General features: G+C 42.7%; 1 protein-coding gene across 1 annotated transcript in view; it reads right to left on the reverse strand.

Moving 5' to 3' along the window:
* LOC124716805 (trichohyalin-like) overlaps positions 1-20,845 on the reverse strand; it is a 118,384-nt gene that overhangs the window by 7,857 nt on the left and 89,682 nt on the right. The window contains exon 10 of the mRNA XM_047243354.1: positions 18,404-20,168. Coding sequence (XP_047099310.1) covers positions 18,404-20,168 — 1,765 coding nt within the window. The remainder of the gene's footprint in view (positions 1-18,403; positions 20,169-20,845) is intronic.

A 20,845-nucleotide genomic window follows, 5' to 3' on the forward strand; every position in this document is an offset into this window, starting at 1 on the left:
TTTTAAATCTTTATCGAAGTAACTTTATCATTGTTTTTATTAATTTAGTTGATGTAAACGTAATTTTTTGTTTCTATTACTTTGTCACATCATTTTAATCATCGTATTTTTTTTCAGTTCTTTACACTTTTTCTTTGCATCACCATTTTTCCACTCGGAATTTTTGCGATTATCAATTCAGCTGTATTTACGTAATATATCATTTAAATATTTAAAAACGCTCAACTATCAGTTAAAAAACAAAATACGACATAATCCCTTTATTTTGACTGTGGAATGGCGTGAAAAATTTATTTTTCGGTAGAAAATATGCATTTTTGGAGAGGTAATCGTCATACAAACATTTAAAACATATCTTAAATTCGTATTTCACTATGGACAAAATAACGCAACTGAAGATTTAAATGACAGAGGAGATTATAAGTAAAACGAAATCCATGTAAAATGACCAAACGAAGCAATGAACGCATTAAAATGGACGAAAAAATGGGGTGATAAAGAGGTAGAAATTAAAACGTAAGATTAATTAAAATCACATGAACAAAGACTTCTGCCAGAAAAAGAGTGTCAGGAAGAAAAATGAGAGCAGTTGAAGAAGTTGATATGATGATCAAAATGATGTCACAAAGGGCCAAATATAAGACGTTAAATTTAAACCCATTAACTGAACCAAAACAATGACAAAGTCATTTAGATTTTTTTTTTTTTTTTGGTCATCAGTCTACTGACTGGTTTGATGCGGGCCGCCACAAATTCCTTTCCTGTGCTAACCTCTTCATCTCAGAGTAGCACTTGCAACCTACGTCCTCAATTATTTGCTTGACGTATTCCAATCTCTGTCTTCCTCTACAGTTTTTGCCCACTACAGCTCCCTCTAGTACCATAGAAGTCATACCCTCATGTCTTAGCAGATGTCCTATCATCCTGTACCTTCTCCTTATCAGTGTTTTCCACATATTCCTTTCCTCTCCGATTCTGCGTAGAACCTCCTCATTCCTTACCTTATCAGTCCACCTAATTTTCAACATTCGTCTATAGCACCACATCTCAAATGCTTCGATTCTCTTCTGTTCCGGTTTTCCCACAGTCCATGTTTCACTACCATACAATGCTGTACTCCAGACGTACATGCTCAGAAATTTCTTCCTCAAATTAAGGTCGGTATTTGATATTAGTAGACCTCTCTTGGCCAGAAATGCCTTTTTTGCCATAGCGAGTCTGCTTTTGATGTCCTCCTTGCTCCGTCCGTCATTGGTTATTTTACTGCCTAGGTAGCAGAATTCCTTAACTTCATTGACTTCGTGACCATCAATCCTCATGTTAAGTTTCTCGCTGTTCTCATTTCTACTACTTCTCATAACCTTCGTCTTTCTCCGATTTACTCTCAAACCATACTGTGTACTCATTAGACTGTTCATTCCGTTCAGCAGATCATTTAATTCTTCTTCACTTTCACTCAGGATAGCAATGTCATCAGCGAATCGTATCATTGATATCCTTTCACCTTGTATTTTAATTCCACTCCTGAACCTTTCTTTTATTTCCATCATTGCCTCCTCGATGTACAGATTGAAGAATAGGGGTGAAAGGCTACAGTCTTGTCTTACACCCTTCTTAATACGAGCATTTCGTTCTTGATCGTCCACTCTTATTATTCCCTCTTGGTTGTTGTACATATTGTATATGACCCGTCTCTCCCTATAGCTTACCCCTACGTTTTTCAGAATCTCGTACAGCTTGCACCATTTTATATTGTCGAACGCTTTTTCCAGGTCGACAAATCCTATGAAAGTGTCTTGATTTTTCTTTAGCCTTCCTTCCAAATTATTAGCCGTAACGTCAGAATTGCCTCTCTCGTCCCTTTACTTTTCCTAAAGCCAAACTGATCGTCACCTAGCGCATTCTCAATTTTCTTTTCCATTCCTCTGTACATTATTCTTGTAAGCAGCTTCGATGCATGAGCTGTTAAGCTGATTGTGCGATAATTCTCGCACTTGTCAGCTCTTGCCGTCTTCGGAATTGTGTGGATGATGCTTTTCCGAAAGTCAGATGGTATATCGCCAGACTCATATATTCTACACACCAACGTGAGTAGTCATTTAGATAAAAAATTTAAAAACAAGAAGAAATTTAATCTATCTGATGAGATTAGAACCGACGGCCTTCTACACATGAACTTTTTACCGTATGCATCACACCAAACAACCACTGAACACAACTATCCCTCCTTTTGGTAGTACTGAGCGTCACCTGGGATCTTAACCTACATCACTGTATAGATTGATTGGCGACTCCATGGAGTGCTGTGTGCACAACGACCATATATGTTAAATTAAAAGGAAGGTCAGCGTTAGCGGTAATATTGATGTTTTATTGATAGCAGAATCGATTTTCGATCACATGGTGATCATCTTCAGTGCTGTACAAACTAAACTCAGACACTGGTGTCAAGTTATCAATAACCAAAACTGAGAAGCTCAAAACTCAGTTTTGGTTATTGATAACTTGATGCCAGTGTCTGAGTTTAATTTGTACAGCACTGAAGATGATCACCAAGTGATCGAAAATCGATTCTGCTATCAATAAAACATCAATATTACGGCCAACGCTGACCTTCCTTTTAATTTTAACCGTATAGATTGTTTCAAAAAGTCGGTACCACCGCCGGGGCGTCTCCTTGTAAGTGTGAATGTAATCACGCGTGCGCGCATGTCGACAAAGAGGCGCGCACGCACAGGCATGCGGCGTCTTGCGTGAGAGGAAAACGCAAGGGCGCGGCGTTTGCGCACAAGGCGCACACGTGTAAACGCAACTTGAATGAAATTATTAAAAAAGTACAGGACTAACTGGATTTTTATGTTCTTCAGGAGGCTCACACCATAGGATCTATTACGAGGGCTGTTCAATCAAGAACGATCATAATTTTTTTTGACAGCATACCTTTAGTCATTCTAACAATTTTGATGATCCTTCTCAAAGTAGTCTCCTATGAATGCGATGCACTTGTCCCAGTGTTTCTGCCAGTCTTCAAATACACGCTGGAAACCATTTTTGAGAGGTCCTTCAAAATCGCCTCCGCAGCCTTCACCACTGCTTCTGATGATTGATAATGCCTCCCACGAAGGCGTTTCTTCATGTTAGGGAATAGAAAAAAGTCCCATAGGGCTAAATCCGGACTATAGGGAGGGTGAGGAATGCACTTCACGTTGATTTTTGCGAGATATTCAGCAACAACATTGGCCATATGCGGCCGCACATTATCGTGGTGCAGCATCCAGACTGCTTCACAGGAATGTGGTCTTTTGTGCCTGATATGGACTTGCAATGTTTTCAGGACATCCCTGTAGTATTGTCCAGTTACTGATGTGTGTCCAGGTACAATATGCTGATAAACCATTGCATGAATATCAAAGAATGAGATGACACAAACTTTCCCAGCAGAAGCAACCACAATTGCTTAAACCACCTTCGAACTGTGCTGTAGGGAAGAACAGACTCTCAATAGGTCTCATGTAACATTGTGTAGACCTCAGCTGAAGATATTTTGGACGAAAGCAGAATTTCAAAGCCGCATATTGTTCCTCGCGTGTTACCTCCATTGCAGCGGTAGGCGATACTGAACATGTCTGACCTTGCCTGCCTCTCATAGGCGGGAACCACGAGTCCCAACAATGAAACTACTACGGCGTATTTGCCGCCCATTAAGCTTCCAGAATATCATAAGATTAAATTTTAGCGCGAGAAATTGTGACCATAAAAAAATTATGACTTTTTTATTGAACAGCCCTCGTATTTATAATCTTCCATTACGGCGTTTGACCGTCGTTCTCTGTCTCATATTCATACAGTTTCTCTCCTGCAGTACCCCTGAAGTTTCGTATCACTGTCACGGGAACAGCTTCTGAAGCGTCCTCAGTGTTCATTTCTTCTCTTCCGCAGAGATCAATATGCTTTCCACAAACAAAGATAGCGTGAAAGCCAACTCGCACTGTTTGTCCACGAGTAGGGTTGCCATCGGTCCAGAGATGGCGGGAGCATCACCGTTATGGGCCTTCTTATTCCGATATCCCGACAAGAGTCAGTTTTGTCCCGATTCCTACACCATAACATTGGATTACTTAGACAAATGGGCTATTTCCATGAATACATATCAAGTATTTGATTGGTTGACGCTATCTGAAACCGCAGACTGGGCAATGATTCAAAAAACGATTGTATAACTGACTAAAAATGGTGTTTCAGGTGACAATTGTTTTTAGGAATATATATACCTGAAGGGCTTTTTAGAAAATAAGCGTGACTCAGAAGAATGGAAGTCTAAACATTCCGTGGAAGGAAGATGGATTTACTTTCTTAAGGAAACCGAAAATTCTAAACACAAATGCCAACTGCTAAAATTATGCGAGTACTTGTTTTCTATTACCGCACACAACATCACTGCGGAAAGAGTATTTTCGCTGATGTCGAGCCAGTGGATGCATAAAAGAAATCGACTGCTGCCTGGGATGGTGTAATAAACGGCGCCAGTTTAAAAACAAGCTGACTTGCATGGAGTGTTATATATACGTAAAAGGGAAAAAAAGACTTGCTGAAAACGGTGAAATCTACCGAAAAAATGGAGTACCAGCTACTTCTGCCGCAACAAGTTCCATGTACGTATGTTCCAAATGAAAAGTAACTATATTAAATAAATTTTTTACTTCGTTTATATATCCCACCTCCCCCCTGTCTCAGAGTGTACCGACGAGGCCCCAACCAGATATGGCAACCATGTGCGCGAGGGCCATAAGGCGGCAGATGCCGATGTCCAGTTCGATGCTCCTTGACTTCCGAAACAGGGTCGTACACAATATCGTACGACCGCCTAACGGATAAATCCCGTGCTTACTCAATACAAGACGTGCTTTGTGACTAGACTGAAAAGTTTCTGCCAAATAGAACACACTTGCGTCGCCTGGTGTCTACAGAAAGCTATCGTTTGTTTTCCGTTACAAACAAAACGATTTTTAAAGCGGAATTTTACGAGCCCATTCGATAGGGCGGTCCCTGATTAGTCTAAAGAGATATTCGTGTTATCGATATGTATATACACGGACAGTAATACACGAAGAATAACCGCTATCTGATTTTTTTACTATGAAAACTCGAGTTTAAGGATGAATTAGAAAAGAACCAATAGGACTGTCACAAAATGAATGATATTATTATTTTTCTTGTTTTATTCTGCGTTAGGCTATGTGGAACAATTTGGTTTTAAAGATTAATATATATTTTTTTATTCTAGACTGTAGTAAGGATTGTGCAGTTTTCGGCGTCTTCGCTACGAACTGCTCACTTAAAAACTATATAGTGTAAAATATATTTGTCTGATGTCACTGAAATGTTCATAGGTTGTTGTTCTTGTGGTCTTCAGTCCTGAGACTGGTTTGATGCAGCTCTCCATGCTACTCTATTCTGTGCAAGCTTCTTCATCTCCCAGGACCGACTGCAGCCTACATCCTTCTGAATCTGTTTAGTGTATTCATCTTTAGGTCTCCCTCTACGATTTTTACTCTCCACGCTGCCCTCCAATACTAAATTGGTGATCCCTTGATGCCTCAGAACATGTCCTACCAAGTGATCCCTTCTTCTGGTCAAGTTGTGCCACAAACTTCTCTTCTCCCCAATCCTATTCAATACTTCCTCATTAGTTATGTGACCTACCCATCTAATCTTCAGCATTCTTCTGTAGCACCACATTTCAAAAGCTTCTATTCTCTTCTTGTCCAAACTATTTACCGTCCATGTTTCACTTCCATACATGGCTACACTCCATACAAATACTTTCAGAAACATCTTCCTGACATTTAAATCTATACTCAATGTTAAAAAATTTTTCTTCTTCAGAAACGCTTTCCTTGCCATTGCCACTCTACATTTTATATCCTCTGTACTTCGACCATCATCAGTTATTTTGCTCCCCAAATAGAAAACTCCTTTACTACTTTAAGTGTCTCATTTCCTAATATAATTCGCTCAGCATCCCCCGACTTAATTCGACTACATTCCATTATCCTCGTTTTGCTTTTGTTGATGTTCATCTTATAACCTCCTTTCAAGACACTGTCCATTCCGTTCATCTGCTCTTCGAGGTCCTTTGCTGTCTCTGACAGAAGTACAATGTCATCGGCGAACCTCAAAGTTTTTATTTCTTCTCCATGGATTTTAATACCTACTCCGAACTTTTCTTTTGTTTCCTTTATTGCTTTCTCAATATACAGATTGAATAACATCGGGGAGAGGCTACAACCCTGTCTCACTCCCTTCCCAACCACTGCTTCCCTTTCATGCCCCTCAACTCTTATAACTGTCATTTGGTTTCTATACAAATTGTAAATAGCCTTTCGCTCCCTGTATTTTACCCCTGCCACCTTCATAATTTGAAAGAGAGTATTCCAGTCAACATTGTCAAAAGCTTTCTCTAAGTCTACAAATGCTAGAAACGTAGGTTTGCCTTTCCTTAATCTTTCATAGGTTATCGACACATATATTTCTACTGGAAATTTCAAGTTACAGAGTTTTCCAGTCAGCCAAAAAAAAAGTTGTTATGATTTTTCTAAAGTAATTTTTTGTCAGCCCAGGACAAACATGCTAACAGAAAGCGTGGCTTTGTTTTGAAGGTTTGTTTTCTCGTAGTAATAAACTACAACCACTGTGACCGTACAGTGTGGTACGGATTTGATAAAGAGTGGTATTTAAGACTGGTTCTGTACGTGCTGGACCGTGGGAATAACAGTTGAAACGTCCCCTTTGAACAATTATACATGACTGTGCTTAAACTGACACACAATATTTTGTTAGCGCAATGCAATCTGACTTTTAAAATTCCCTACAAAAGAATGGCCCTGACTAACATTAAACTATACCTTTCACAAATCACTTACCTCACAAAAATCTTCGCTGCTCAAGCTACTGCAATACAGCGAGCGCCACTACTGCCAGCTAAATAAAAGATTCAAACTATGGAAGGCACTAACTACTGATAGGGATAGTTAGCAAATCAAAGATATTAGTAGAGAACAAACAATGTATTTACCTTGATATCACCATATATATATATATATATATATATATATATATAGCAGTTCATGACAAATTACAAATCTCCGCCATCCCTCTCCCCACATCCACCACTGCTGGCGGCTCACCTCCCACTGCGCAACGCTACGCGCTGTTCACAGCCAGCTGCCTGACACTACAATGGCGAGTATTACAACAATGCAAAGCAGCCACAGACTGCACACAGCACAGCCAGTGATTTTCATATTGAGCGCTACGTAACGTTGCCAATAAGAAAACATAAACAGCCTACTTACATAGAGAAAACATAAACAGCCTACTTACACAGTAGTCGTAGAGTCGGTATCAGGTGCTACGTTGCCAGACACAGATAACTCGTTTTCCAACAGCCCGGGGCTTCGTCGCAACGGCGCATTCATTTTCACAGCCGGACACGCTGTTAGTTAATGGCGAGGTCCAGCACGCACAGTGCCAGTCTTAAAATCATCGCAGAAGAAGCTGACTAGGACAGTCATCGTGGTGTAGTGGTTATGATACTAGAGTGTTGCATGGAGGGTCGTGAGTTCGAAACTCACCTGAACTGTAAAATTCTAATTTCTATATTCGGTTCGAGTACATTCTAGAAGTATCCACAAGTGTCAAGAATCATTGTACTGGACTGTTCTGTAACTGTATGTATACCGCATGTGTTCTGGCCGGAGGCAGTTCACTCCGCTCTCTTGTATGAGCAAGTGTTGAATAAACGTTCGTTAAGTGAAGTTAGTGTTCGTCATTCATCTAATTACACCTTCTTCTACGTGACAATATTACTCTTCATAAAATCCGTATCACACTGTGCAGTCACAGTGGTTGTAGTTTATTACAATGAGAAAAGAAACCACCAAAACAAACCCACGCTCTCTGTTGGCATGTTAATTCTGCGCTGAGAAAAAGTAACTTTAGAAAAATCAGAAAAACATTTTTTTGGGTGATTGAAAAAATCTGTGACTTGAGATTTCCACTACCAATATGTGTCCTTGTAACATATCAAAATTTTGTTAACATACGAAAAATACATTTTCATCTGTATAATTTTGAAGTGAGCATTTCATAGCGAAGACGCTGAAAACCAGCCAATTCTTACTACAATCTAAAATAAAAAATATTTACTGAACTTTAAAACCAAATTGATACATGTGGACTAAAGCAGAATAAAACAAGAAAAATACTGATGTAACTCATTTTGCGATAGGCCTATTAGTTTGACTGGACTCGCATTCGGGAGGACGACGGTTCAATCCCGCGTCCGGCGATCCTGATTTAGGTTTTCCGTAATTTCCCTAAATCGCTCCAGGCAAATGCTGGGATGGTTCCTTTGAAAGGACACGGCCGACTTCCTTCCCCACCCTTCCCTAATCCGATGAGACCGATGACCTCGCTGTTTGGTCTCTTCCCCCAAACAACTCAGCCCCTATTAGTTTGCTTTTAATTAAAACTTAAACTCGAATCTCCATGAAAAGAATCCGACAGCGGTGCACAGGGCCCGAAAGCCAGCTGACTGCGGCGGTGGAAGCGGCTGACGTAGGAGCATGTGAATTGCGGGACCGAAGTGGGCAGCCACAAAAGAGCGGGAAACCGAGGTTGGCTGGTCCGCCCGCTTACTAAGTGTGGTTCGCAAGATTGCTACAAACGGTAATTACAAATATAATACTAATAAAATAGCATGCAAACATGGGGAATAGACATAATGCCTACGGGCGAACTTGACGGACTACATCAGGTAAAAGAGATATAAGATAAAAATACAACTAAAACAGTGCGTACGGATTATTCATAAAAACATACATCGGAACATTGAGTAACAAAAGCAGGAGACCTGAGATGTGGTGGGAGAATGATGCAAAGTGTTACGATCGTTAACCCTGTATACACTCCCCCTTGCAGGGCAAAACCATTTTAGTATAAAAAGCTTAGGTAGGATTAAAATGATAAACGCAAAACCAATAACAATGTACACATACACATGTTCGGAAATTCCCATAACAAATTCAAAGTCTTGTAGAGAGGAGTGAGTACATAATATTTTGAATAGGAACCCATGTCCAGGGAAATCATCCAAAGACGCTGCAGAGCGCCAAAGTTACAGGCGCCGGCCACTGTAAACGTAAACTGATGCAGGGTGATTCTGTCATGATGTTACAAACTTTCTAGGATGGTAGAGTAGGAGAAGTGTACCAATTTGAGGTAAGGATCCTTGTGCTGGAAACGAAGGAGTCAAAAGCTATAAGCGAAACCCGTTCTGATACCTCTGACTGGTACTCCTGTTGCTAAGATTGCAGAGTAGGCAACTTTCGGAGGCGGTAATATGAAGTAAAACAAGAACAACTGTTAAGTAAACATGTGCTCTAAAATGCATACCTTATGAGTAGTTAGAACGAAAAAAATGTTTTTCACATTTTCGGCTTTTTATCTCATTATAAAATTTGAAATTTTTTGAATAAAATTATATATATAATGTTAAAATGTTTACGTGCATTGCTTCAAGATCTAATAAAGTCAATAATTTTTTTTATATAGAAGGCTGTGGATTGCTGTGTTATATAGGTCATCTCCAGAAGAGGATGGGCACCAGGTTGAGGAAGTTGAAACAAAGTTTGAGAGACAAGAAACTTTCTGATGGGGTAACCATAAGAGGCAGGCTGACAGACAAAAAGATTGATGAACTACAGCAGTATTATGGGATGACCATTAAAAATAATACTGAGGACTTGTTTACAATGAAGCAGTATGTGCTACCTTCTACCGCAGACTGTCAACTGATGAAAAACGAGTACACAATCTTTGCCCTCCTGGACGTGATTCATGGTGCCCAGTACTCGAGCAGCTCATACAGTCATAAATATTCCATCCCAGCAGCAGTCATGGATATCATGAAACCTATTTACAGAGAGCTGGCGAGTCCTAAATTACTGAAAAAGTGTCTGCATGGCCAGAATCTAACCCAATGAGTCGTTCAAGAATTTTATATGGACTCGCTTACCAAAAAATGTTTTTGTTGGTATGAAGACACTAAAGTGAGGGGTCAGTGATGCTGTTATTTCTTTTAATGATGGCAAAATTGGTAGGGTGTAAGTGCTACAGCATATGGGAATTAATCCTGGAGCAAACTGCATCAGAGAACTTGAACGGATGGACAAGGTTCGCATTGATAAAGCAGAGTATGCAGCACAGTTGGCCACTAAGGAGTCCAGAAAGAAGAAAAAACTTGAAAAAAATCAAGAGGATGTTATACAGTATAGTGCAGGGTGCTTCTGAGTGGCTAAAAATAAAAAATTAAGCATATATCAAGTGAGTTAGAGTCTTTTGAAACTTTAGAAGCCGGTCCTGAGAATTTTCATTTTCTGTTGCATTTTTCCCTAAATCTCAGAAACCACTTCGAGTAGAGTATTCAAATTTTCAGGGAGTAATAACATACATATCCTGAGTCTACTGAACTAGAGGAAGAACATTATGTTATGTATAAATAAAATTATTTAGGATAACGTACAAGAAAGTACACAACATTTTAAACGTGTAATTAAAAAATTGTATTTCCGAAAGGAGTGGGTGAACTGCAATTATTGTAATTCAGTAGACTCAGAACATACAGTTTAATGTTCTGGAGTTTCATGTTAATGGCTCCAGTGGTTCCTTTAATACAAGGAAGCCAAGTCACTAAATTTAACATTGTCGCCATAGGGCGTTCCAACTCTCCTTAAGAGCTGTAAGCACTTCTTCAATAAAGAGCTTGCGTTTCACACTAGCGAAGATAAACAAGTGCTCATAGCTCCTCAGGTATGCATATTAGAACCCATGTTTTCTAGACATTTTTTCCTTGTTTTGGTCCATACTACCATCTATGAAAGTTGCCTAGCCTACAATCTTAGCAACAAGAGTACCAGTACGTGTATTCCACGGTCAGAGGTAACAGAACTATTTTCGCTTATAACTTTTGACTCGTTGGTTTCCGGTAGAGAGACCCTTACCTCAAATTGATATATTTACCCTTCTCCATTATGCTAGAAGGTTTGTAACATCATCACGGAATCACTCTGTATATACACTCCTGGAAATTGAAATAAGAACACCGTGAATTCATTGTCCCAGGAAGGGGAAACTTTATTGACACATTCCTGGGGTCAGATACATCACATGATCACACTGACAGAACCACAGGCACATAGACACAGGCAACAGAGCATGCACAATGTCGGCACTAGTACAGTGTATATCCACCTTTCGCAGCAATGCAGGCTGCTATTCTCCCATGGAGACGATCGTAGAGATGCTGGATGTAGTCCTGTGGAACGGCTTGCCATGCCATTTCCACCTGGCGCCTCAGTTGGACCAGCGTTCGTGCTGGACGTGCAGACCGCGTGAGACGACGCTTCATCCAGTCCCAAACATGCTCAATGGGGGACAGATCCGGAGATCTTGCTGGCCAGGGTAGTTGACTTACACCTTCTAGAGCACGTTGGGTGGCACGGGATACATGCGGACGTGCATTGTCCTGTTGGAACAGCAAGTTCCCTTGCCGGTCTAGGAATGGTAGAACGAGGGGTTCGATGACGGTTTGGATGTACCGTGCACTATTCAGTGTCCCCTCGACGATCACCAGTGGTGTACGGCCAGTGTAGGAGATCGCTCCCCACACCATGATGCCGAGTGTTGGCCCTGTGTGCCTCGGTCGTATGCAGTCCTGATTGTGGCGCTCACCTGCACGGCGCCAAACACGCATACGACCATCATTGGCACCAAGGCAGAAGCGACTCTCATCGCTGAAGACGACACGTCTCCATTCGTCCCTCCATTCACGCCTGTCGCGACACCACTGGAGGCGGGCTGCACGATGTTGGGGCGTGAGCGGAAGACGGCCTAACGGTGTGCGGGACCGTAGCCCAGCTTCATGGAGACGGTTGCGAATGGTCCTCGCCGATCCCCAGGAGCAACAGTGTCCCTAATTTGCTGGGAAGTGGCGGTGCGGTCCCCTACGGCACTGCGTGGGATCCTACGGTCTTGGCGTGCATCCGTGCGTCGCTGCGGTCCGGTCCCAGGTCGACGGGCACGTGCACCTTCCGCCGACCACTGGCGACAACATCGCTGTACTGTGGAGGCCTCACGCACCACGTGTTGAGCAATTCGGCGTTACGTCCACCCGGCCTCCCGCACGCCCACTATACGCCCTCGCTCAAAGTCCGTCAACTGCACATACGGTTCACGTCCACGCTGTCGCGGCATGCTACCAGTGTTAAAGACTGCGATGGAGCTCCGTATGCCACGGCAAACTGGCTGACACTGACGGCGGCGGTGCACAAATGCTGCGCAGCTAGCGCCATTCGACGGCCAACACCGCGGTTCCTGGTGTGTCCGCTGTGCCGTGCGTGTGATCATTGCTTGTACAGCCCTCTCGCAGTGTCCGGAGCAAGTATGATGGGTCTGTCACACCGGTGTCAATGTGTTCTTTTTTCCATTTCCAGGAGTGTACACAGATTTACAGACGCCGGCGCCTATATCTTTCACTATGTGTAACTTCGCTGGATTACTTTTCTAGACGTTGGTTCCTATGCAAAACTTAATCTATTAAGTCATCTCTACAAGTCCTAATAGTCTGTAACGGGAATTTCTTAACACCCTGCATTAATAATCTAGTAGAAAGCGGCGGATGATCTTTAAGTTTGTTCGAAGATGATGTGTTTTACTATATGGTTGTAGCAACGCCAAAAGACAATAACGATTTCCAGAGTCATCTGCAGAGGATTGATAAACGGGGCAACACATTACTTCCTCCCACATACGTCTCGCGAAATAACGACGACGAGAAAATTCTTGAAATTGAGCCAACACAGAGGCTTACCGACCATCATTCTTCCCTCGCACCATTCGCGACTGGACCAGGCAGAGGAGAATCAGTTAGTGCCACCAGAAATACCCTCCGCCACACGCCGTCGCGTGGCTTGCGGAGTACTGTTGTAAATGGAAATGTTGCTACCTAGACCAAGGTAGATGACCATTTTCAAATCAATGGGCATCCGTCCGAAGTAATACTGAGGAGAGGCTTTAATTTTAGCCTTTTGCTCTTGCCATTCTAGGCGAATAACAGGATGCTACCCATTTCAATTTAAATTACCACTACCAACAGAACACAAATACTGAAAAATACAGTAGAAGAGAATGTTGTACGCTGAGGATAGGCTTCCGAGGAAACAAACGATGCTTCTGGGTCATTCTTTCAGTCTAGTGACCGATTTTAGGATCACATCAAGGAATACACACTACAGTCAGTGATAAGCAGTTTCCACCACTTTCTACTGTTTTCGTCGTCGTTGAGACATGGGGTTCTATTTCGTCTAGCGCTTGTATACAGGGTGGTTCATTGATCGTGACCAGGCCAAATATCTCACGAAATAAGCGTCAAACGAAAAAACTACAAAGAACGAAACTTATCTAGCTTGAAGGGGGAAACCAGATGGCGCTATGGTTGACCCGCCAGATGGCGCTGCCATAGGTCAAACGGATAACAATGAATGTTTTAGTTGGATCACTTTTTTCGCTTTGTGATAGATGGCGCTATAATAGTCACAAACATATAGCTCACAATTTTAGACGAACAGTTGGAAACAGGTAGGTTTCTTAAATTAAAATACAGAACGTCGGTACGTTTGAACATTTTATTTCGGTTGTTTCAATGTGGTGATACATGTACCCTTGTGAACTTATCATTTCTGAGAACGCATGCTGTAACAGCGCGATTACCTGTAAATACCACATTAATGCAATAAATGCTCAAAATGATGTCCGTCAACCTTAGTGCATTTGGCAATACGAGTAACGACATTACTCTCAACAGCGAGTAGTTCGCCTTCCGTAATGTTTGCACATGCATTGACAATGCGCTGACGCGTGCTGTCAGGCGTTGTCGGTGGATCAAGATAGCAAATATCCTTCAACTTCCCCCACAGTAAGAAATCCGGGGATGTCAGATCAGGCTAACGACGACCAATCCATCTGTCATGAAATATGCTATTCATTACTGCTTCAACCGCACGCGAGCTATGTGCTGGACATCCATCATGCTGGAAGTACATCGCCATTCTGTCATGCAGTGAAACATCTTGTAGTAACATCGGTAGAACATTACGTAGGAAATCAGCATACATTGCACCATTTAGATTGCCATCGATAAAATGGGGGCCAATTACCGTTCCTCCCATAATGCCGCACCATACATTAACCCGCCAAGGTCGCTGATGTTCCACTTGTCGCAGCCATCGTGGATTTTCCAACAGTGCATATTATGCTGGTTTACGTTACCGCTGTTGGTGAATGACGCTTCGTCGCTAAATAGAACGCGTGCAAAAAATCTGACATCGTCCCGTAATTCCTCTTGTGCCCAGTGGCAGAACTTTACACGACGTTCAAAGTCGTCGCCATGCAGTTCCTGGTGCATAGAAATATGGTACGGGTGCAATCGATGTTGATGTAGCATTCTCAACACCAACGTTTTTGAGATTCCCGATTCTGGCGCAGTTTGTCTGCTACTGATGTGTGGATTAGCCGTGACAGCAGCTAAAACACCTACTTGGGCATCATCATTTGTTGCAGGTGGTGGTTGACGCTTCACATGTGGCTGAACACTTCATGTTTCCTTAAATAACGTAACTATCCGGCGAACGGTCCGGACACTTGGATGATGTTGTCCAGGATACCGAGCAGCATACATAGCACACGCCCTTGGGCATTTTGATCACAATAGCCATACATCAACACGATATCGACCTTTTCCGCCATTGGTAAACGGTCCATTTTAACACGGGTAATGTATCACGAAGCAAATACCGTCCGCACTGGCGGAGTGTCGCATGATACCATGTACTTACACGTTTGTGACTATTACAGCGCCATCTATGACAAAGCGAAAAAAGTGGTCCAACTAAAACATTCACATTTCTTTACGTACTACACGAATATGTAATAAAAAATGGGGGTTCCTATTTAAAATAAAAGAAGCAGTTGATATCCGTTCGACCTATGGCAGCGCTATATAGCGGGCCAACCATAGCGCCATCTGGTTTCTCCCTTCAAGCTAGACGAGTTTCGTTCTTTGTAGTTTTTTCATTTGATGCTTATTTCGTGAGTAATTTGGCCCGGTCACTATCAATGGACCACCCTGTATATTGAGATATTCATATGTAAGTGGAGTGTAATGTAGAGGATTTTTCAAAATGAATATACCGGTTTTAAGGCGTTGTACTATTTATTACGTTGAACGTACAATTGTAAATAATACACCAAATGAAAGAGCAGCTCCAACAGTTTTTTTTGTATGCCCGTGCGCAATGGGAAGAGTTTGGAATGACAAAGAATGACTGAAAAACGTGTTGAACCAGTGCGAGTCTTTCACGCTTTCTCCGCGGAAAATTTATGGGCCTTTCTTTTTCGGTGAATAATCTGTAACTGATGTGTCTTATCTTGATGTGCTACAGCTATGGCCCGTGCCTCAATGGGAAGGAGCTGAACAACACATCTTTATTTGCGAGCAAGATGGTGCGCCGCCTCACTGGCATAACTCAGTACGCGACTGGTTAAACGACGTTGTATCCGAGCGGTGGAATTGGGCGCAAGGGGCTGGTTGACACAGCAGTTTATGCATGACCTCTACGTTCACACACGATCTCACACGGTCATGTGTGTGTGCGTCCGATACCAGCTGATCTATCCGACTTAAGAAACAGTGTTATTTCAACAGTTGCTCCTGACACATTGATCAAGGTTTCGGAATGACTCGCCTAGCGACTCTGTGGTGTGATCAGTGTACACACTGAATAACTGTAAGACAAACTGTTTGTGTTTCTCTTTTGTTTGGTGTATCATTTATAATTGTCAGGGGAATGTTATATGTGCTACAAAGCCTTAAAACCCTTTTGCTCATTTTGAAACAACCTGTATTAAAACTCCTTGGAGGATATCGTTAATTCTTCAGGTACAGAGTTTCATGCCGAGTAAAATTCTGTATATTTTTGAAACTAGTTGTATAACGTGTGAACGTTTGGACCATACTTCGTCGTTCGTGCACCACGTTGTACCTTCAAACGCAAGAAGGTCTTTTGCTACAGAACATGTGATACTTGCAAATGAGCTGAGTTTCTTTAATCTCTTAACATTTTTCCATATCTTTAAAATGAAAATTTGGTTTCGCTTCCAATAGCTGCCGTTTCACTATGTATTTAAATTGTAGCTGGTTTTTGATAATACTTCTACCTAATTTTTTTCACTTATTGATTGTTAGTGTGTAGTAATAATATAGCGGATAGACCATCAAATACAGTTCTGAAATGATTTTTTCTCACAGCAACGCTTTCAAATTTTAATACATTATTTGTTCCTAGGTAATAGACCATATTATATTATGGAAAATTTTTTCACATTTGGAAACATCTTACTTTTCCAGAGTAATTTCAGCAAAAAACTATAGCGTACAGGAAGTGGATTTCATCATTTAAAAATGGAATACGACAATTTTGTGGGTGTGGTTTATTTGTGTTGTACCGTCATATTATTGTGCTCACTGGGTCCTGAGTGAAACGATTGTACAGGAATGGCTGCTTTGTGTACAACTCGATACATATCGATTGCTTGTTATACACCGAAGATCTGGGATATTGAAATCTGGAAATTTACAAGATTACCGATCTGGAGTATCTTCATCGAGTAATTGCGAATTACTTACTGCATTTTGACATCTGAAAAAACGTGTTTCAGAATCTCCATAGGTAGACACACAGCCGTGCCTGTTGGGACCATGATACTGGGGTATGCTCGATTCACTTAATGTCTGAGGCTACGATTCGGGGCATATTATGGAATAGACGTGACATATAACCGTTAACTTTACACATTACTATCACAGGGCGCTAGTTTTTTTTTAAATTTTTTTGTTGCTACTGTTGTGGTCTTCAGCCCAGAGACTGGTATTATTCATCTCCGAATAACCACTGTAAACTACATCTTTCTGAATCTGCTTACTGTATTCATCTCTTTGTCTCCCTCTACCATTTTTACCCTCCACGCTGCCCTCCAATAGTCAATTAGTGATCCCTTGATGGCCGCGCGGGATTAGCCGAGCGGTCTATGGGGCTGCAGTCATGGACTGTGCGGCTGATCCAGGCGGAGGTTCGAGTCCTCCCTCGGGCATGGGTGTGTGTGTTTGTCCTTAGGATAATTTATGTTAAGTAGTGTGTAAGCTTAGGGACTGATGACCTTAGCTGTTAAGTCCCATTCGATTTCACACATATTTGAACATTTGATCCCTTGATGCCTCAGAACATGACCTACTAACCGATCCCTTCTTCTACTCAAGTTGTGCGACAAATTCCTCTTCACCCCTCGTATGTTTAGTACCTCCTCATTAGTTATGTGATCTACCCATCTAATCTTCAGCATTCTTCTGTAGCATCACATTTCGAAACCTTCTATTCTCTTCTTGTCTAAACTATTTATCGTCCATGTTACACTTCCGTATATGGCTACACACCATACAAATACCTTCAGAAACGACTTCCTAACACTTTAATCTATACTAGATGTTAACAAATTTCTCTTCTTCAGAAACGTTTTCCTTGCCACTGCCAGTCTACATTTCATACCTTCTCTACTGTGACCATGATCAGTTATTTTGCTACCCAAATAGCAGAACTCATATACTATTTCTTCTGTCTCATTTCCTAATCTAATTCCCTTAATATCATCTGATTTAATTCGACTACATTCCATTACCCTCGGTTTGCTTTTGTTGATGTTCATCTTATATCCTCCTTTCAAGGTACTCCCTACCCCATTCAACTGCTCTTCCAAGTCTTTTGCTGTCTCTGACCGAATTACGATGTCATCGGCAAACCTCAAAATTTTTATTTCTTTTACCTAGACTTTCATTACTACTCCAAATTTTTCTTTGGTTTTCTTTATTGCTTTCTCCGTGTACAGATTGAATAACATCGGCGATAGGCTACAACCCTATCTCATTCCCTTCTGAACCCCTGCTTCCTTTCATGCCCCTCGACTCTTATAACTGCCATACTTCGGTCCCTGTATTTTACCTCCGCCATCTTTAGAATTTCAATGAGTGTATTCCAGTCGATATTGGCACAAGATTTGTCTACGTCTACAAAAGCTATAAACGTAGATTTTCCTTTTCTTCTAAGGTTTGGGATTCATCAGTCGAAATATGCCATTTAATTTATGATGTATATTTGTTTGTTTCCGAAACTAGCAACTATGGTCTTTCATGAATTACACTGCTGTCACGCTATGGTTCTTGCTCCAAACTTACCTTGTATGACTTGCTGTTTGGTCTTCAGGAGCTCCTCTTCCACCAAAGATTTCGTCGTCTGAGATATTTCACTACCAAACTCTTCCTTTAGCTGGTACTGCAAGCTGGCCAACTTTGTTCCGACTTCGGCAGTGATGATCGCTTTCATCTTCACCTCGCTCTCCTTAACTTCTGAGAGTGCTTTCTCCGTTACGTCTTCCCGAATGTCTTTCTTCACTTTTTTCACTTCTTCTTTTATTTCCTCCTTGAGTTTCTCTTCCAAGTCCTTCCTGATCTTGTTGCTGTCTTCTTTCCAGCGCTTTCTAACTTCTTCAGACACTTCCTTCTCCATTTTGTCCCTCAGCTCGACTGTGGAGCGTCTGACGGTCTCGTTCCACTGTTCGATCAGTTCCTGCCTGGCTTTGTCCTGGTCGACCTTAATGGAGTCTTTCACGTGGACCAGCACTCCCTGCAGTAGCTTCTCATCCATTTCTCCAGAAACCAGTTTCCCCCTTTCTTCGATCAGACTGACGACCAAACTCTTCGTGTACTCTCTTTCGTCATTTCTCGACGTAGACAGTGTTTCTCTGACCCTGCGGTCCACTTTATCCTCAACATCGTCTACAGTTTTGCGCAGTTTCTCCTCTACCTCCTTGGCAACAGTTTGTTCGATTTCGCTTATATCTTCCTTTCTCTCTTTCTTGACTTTCTCCATGACGGCCGACACGATGTCTTTCTCCAGCTGCTTTGCGGTATGACTCCATTTCTCCTCCACCATTTCGGCAACGACAGACGCTACTACAGCTGTTCTCAGATCTTCGATCTTACTGTACACCTCCTCCAGGGTCTTGGTCTGGATGTCTCGTTCCATATCGTGCATGTATCGCCGCACCTTCACTTCCAGGTCCTCCGCCAGTTCTTCCTTGATCCCCACCCTCTCCAGCTTCCATTTGGAGCTGATCTCGTTGGCGGTCTTCTCCTTGAGCTCCTCGGCCAGTTCCTCCACGCGCCGGCGGATCTCCCCCTGCGACGCGTCGCCGTCCCCCCCTTCGGCGCTGGCCGCCTGCTCGATCTCGCCCAGCCGCCCCTCGATGCGGGCCACCAGCGCCGCCTCCATCTCCTTCAGCACCAGCCGCGACGTCTCGTTCCGCTGCTCGGCGGCCCTCCGCTGCTCCTCCCGCAGGTCCTCCTTGACCCTGTCCAGCTCGGCCAGCACCTGGCCCCACACCTCAGCCTTCAGCTTCTGGACGGACCTCCCTCTGGGACGCTCGGATCCGCTGTCGCTGTCGCTGCTGCTACTGCTGCCTCTGCTGCGCTTCCTGGACCCCGAGACCGCCTGCGCCGCGACGGCCGCCGCCAGGGCCTCCAGCCTGCTCCGGCTCTGCTCCAGCGCCTCCTCCAGCTGGCGGACGGTCCCCTCCTGGGCCTCGCGCCAGCGCCGCAGCTCCTGCGAGGCCTCTTCGTCCAGCTGCTGTCTCCTCTTGGTCTCCTCGTCCCGACGCCTCGCCAGCAGCGCCTCGTAGTCCCGGATGCGCAGCGTGAGCTGCTCCTGGGCGCCGTCCTGATCTCGGCGTGCGGCCTCCAGCTTCCTCTCCAGGTCTGCGGTCATCTGCTCCCGGTCCCGTTTACGGGCCTCCGTCAGTTTGCGTTCCAGTTCGTCAGAAGTGCGTTGCAGATGGTCCTCCGCCTCCTTGAGGAACTTCTTCCTCGCTGCAGAGTCTTCCTCAAGGAGAGCTTCATGGTCCTGTATTAGTGACCTCACCTTCTCCTCGAGTTTGTCGCCATCCTGAACAGAACAGACGTTACATATAGCCACCACTTTGCATATCAACATCTACATATACATTTACATCTACATGGCTACTCTGCAAATCACACTTAAGCGCCTGGCAAGGGCTTCATCGAACCACCTTCACAATAATTCTCTAGTATTCCAATCTCGTACAAAATGGTTCAAATGGCTCTGAGCACTATGGTACTTAACATCTGAGGTCATCACTTAGAACTACCACGTGTACCGGTATGAAATGAGCGTTAAGATACAAATGTGTCGATAGGGAACATTTGTTGTGAACGAGCCTTAATTTTTTTTTTGTTTGGTTGATATGACATCTGTCAAAGATATTTAGTATACATCAGGTCATGGAACAAACAACATCATATGTTTTCATCGTGTTAACAATGTCGAATTTTGTACCAGAATGTTATGATTTGCGGAAAGCATTAATTTTTTGTTTTCATTTGAAAAAAAGTGCTGCAGAGTCGCATAGAATGCTTGTCGAGGCATATGGTAATCATGCTCAATCAGAAGCAACATGAAAAAGATGGTTTCAACGGTTCAGAAATAGATTTTGATGTAAGAAATGAAGAACGTGGAAAATCACCAAAAAAGTTCGAAGACGCCGAATTGCAAGCAATATTAGATGAAGATGATACTTTGAGTCAGAAGCAAATGGCAGCAAT

The sequence above is a fragment of the Schistocerca piceifrons genome, chromosome 9, assembly GCF_021461385.2.
Source record: "Schistocerca piceifrons isolate TAMUIC-IGC-003096 chromosome 9, iqSchPice1.1, whole genome shotgun sequence".
NCBI lineage: Eukaryota > Metazoa > Arthropoda > Insecta > Orthoptera > Acrididae > Schistocerca > Schistocerca piceifrons.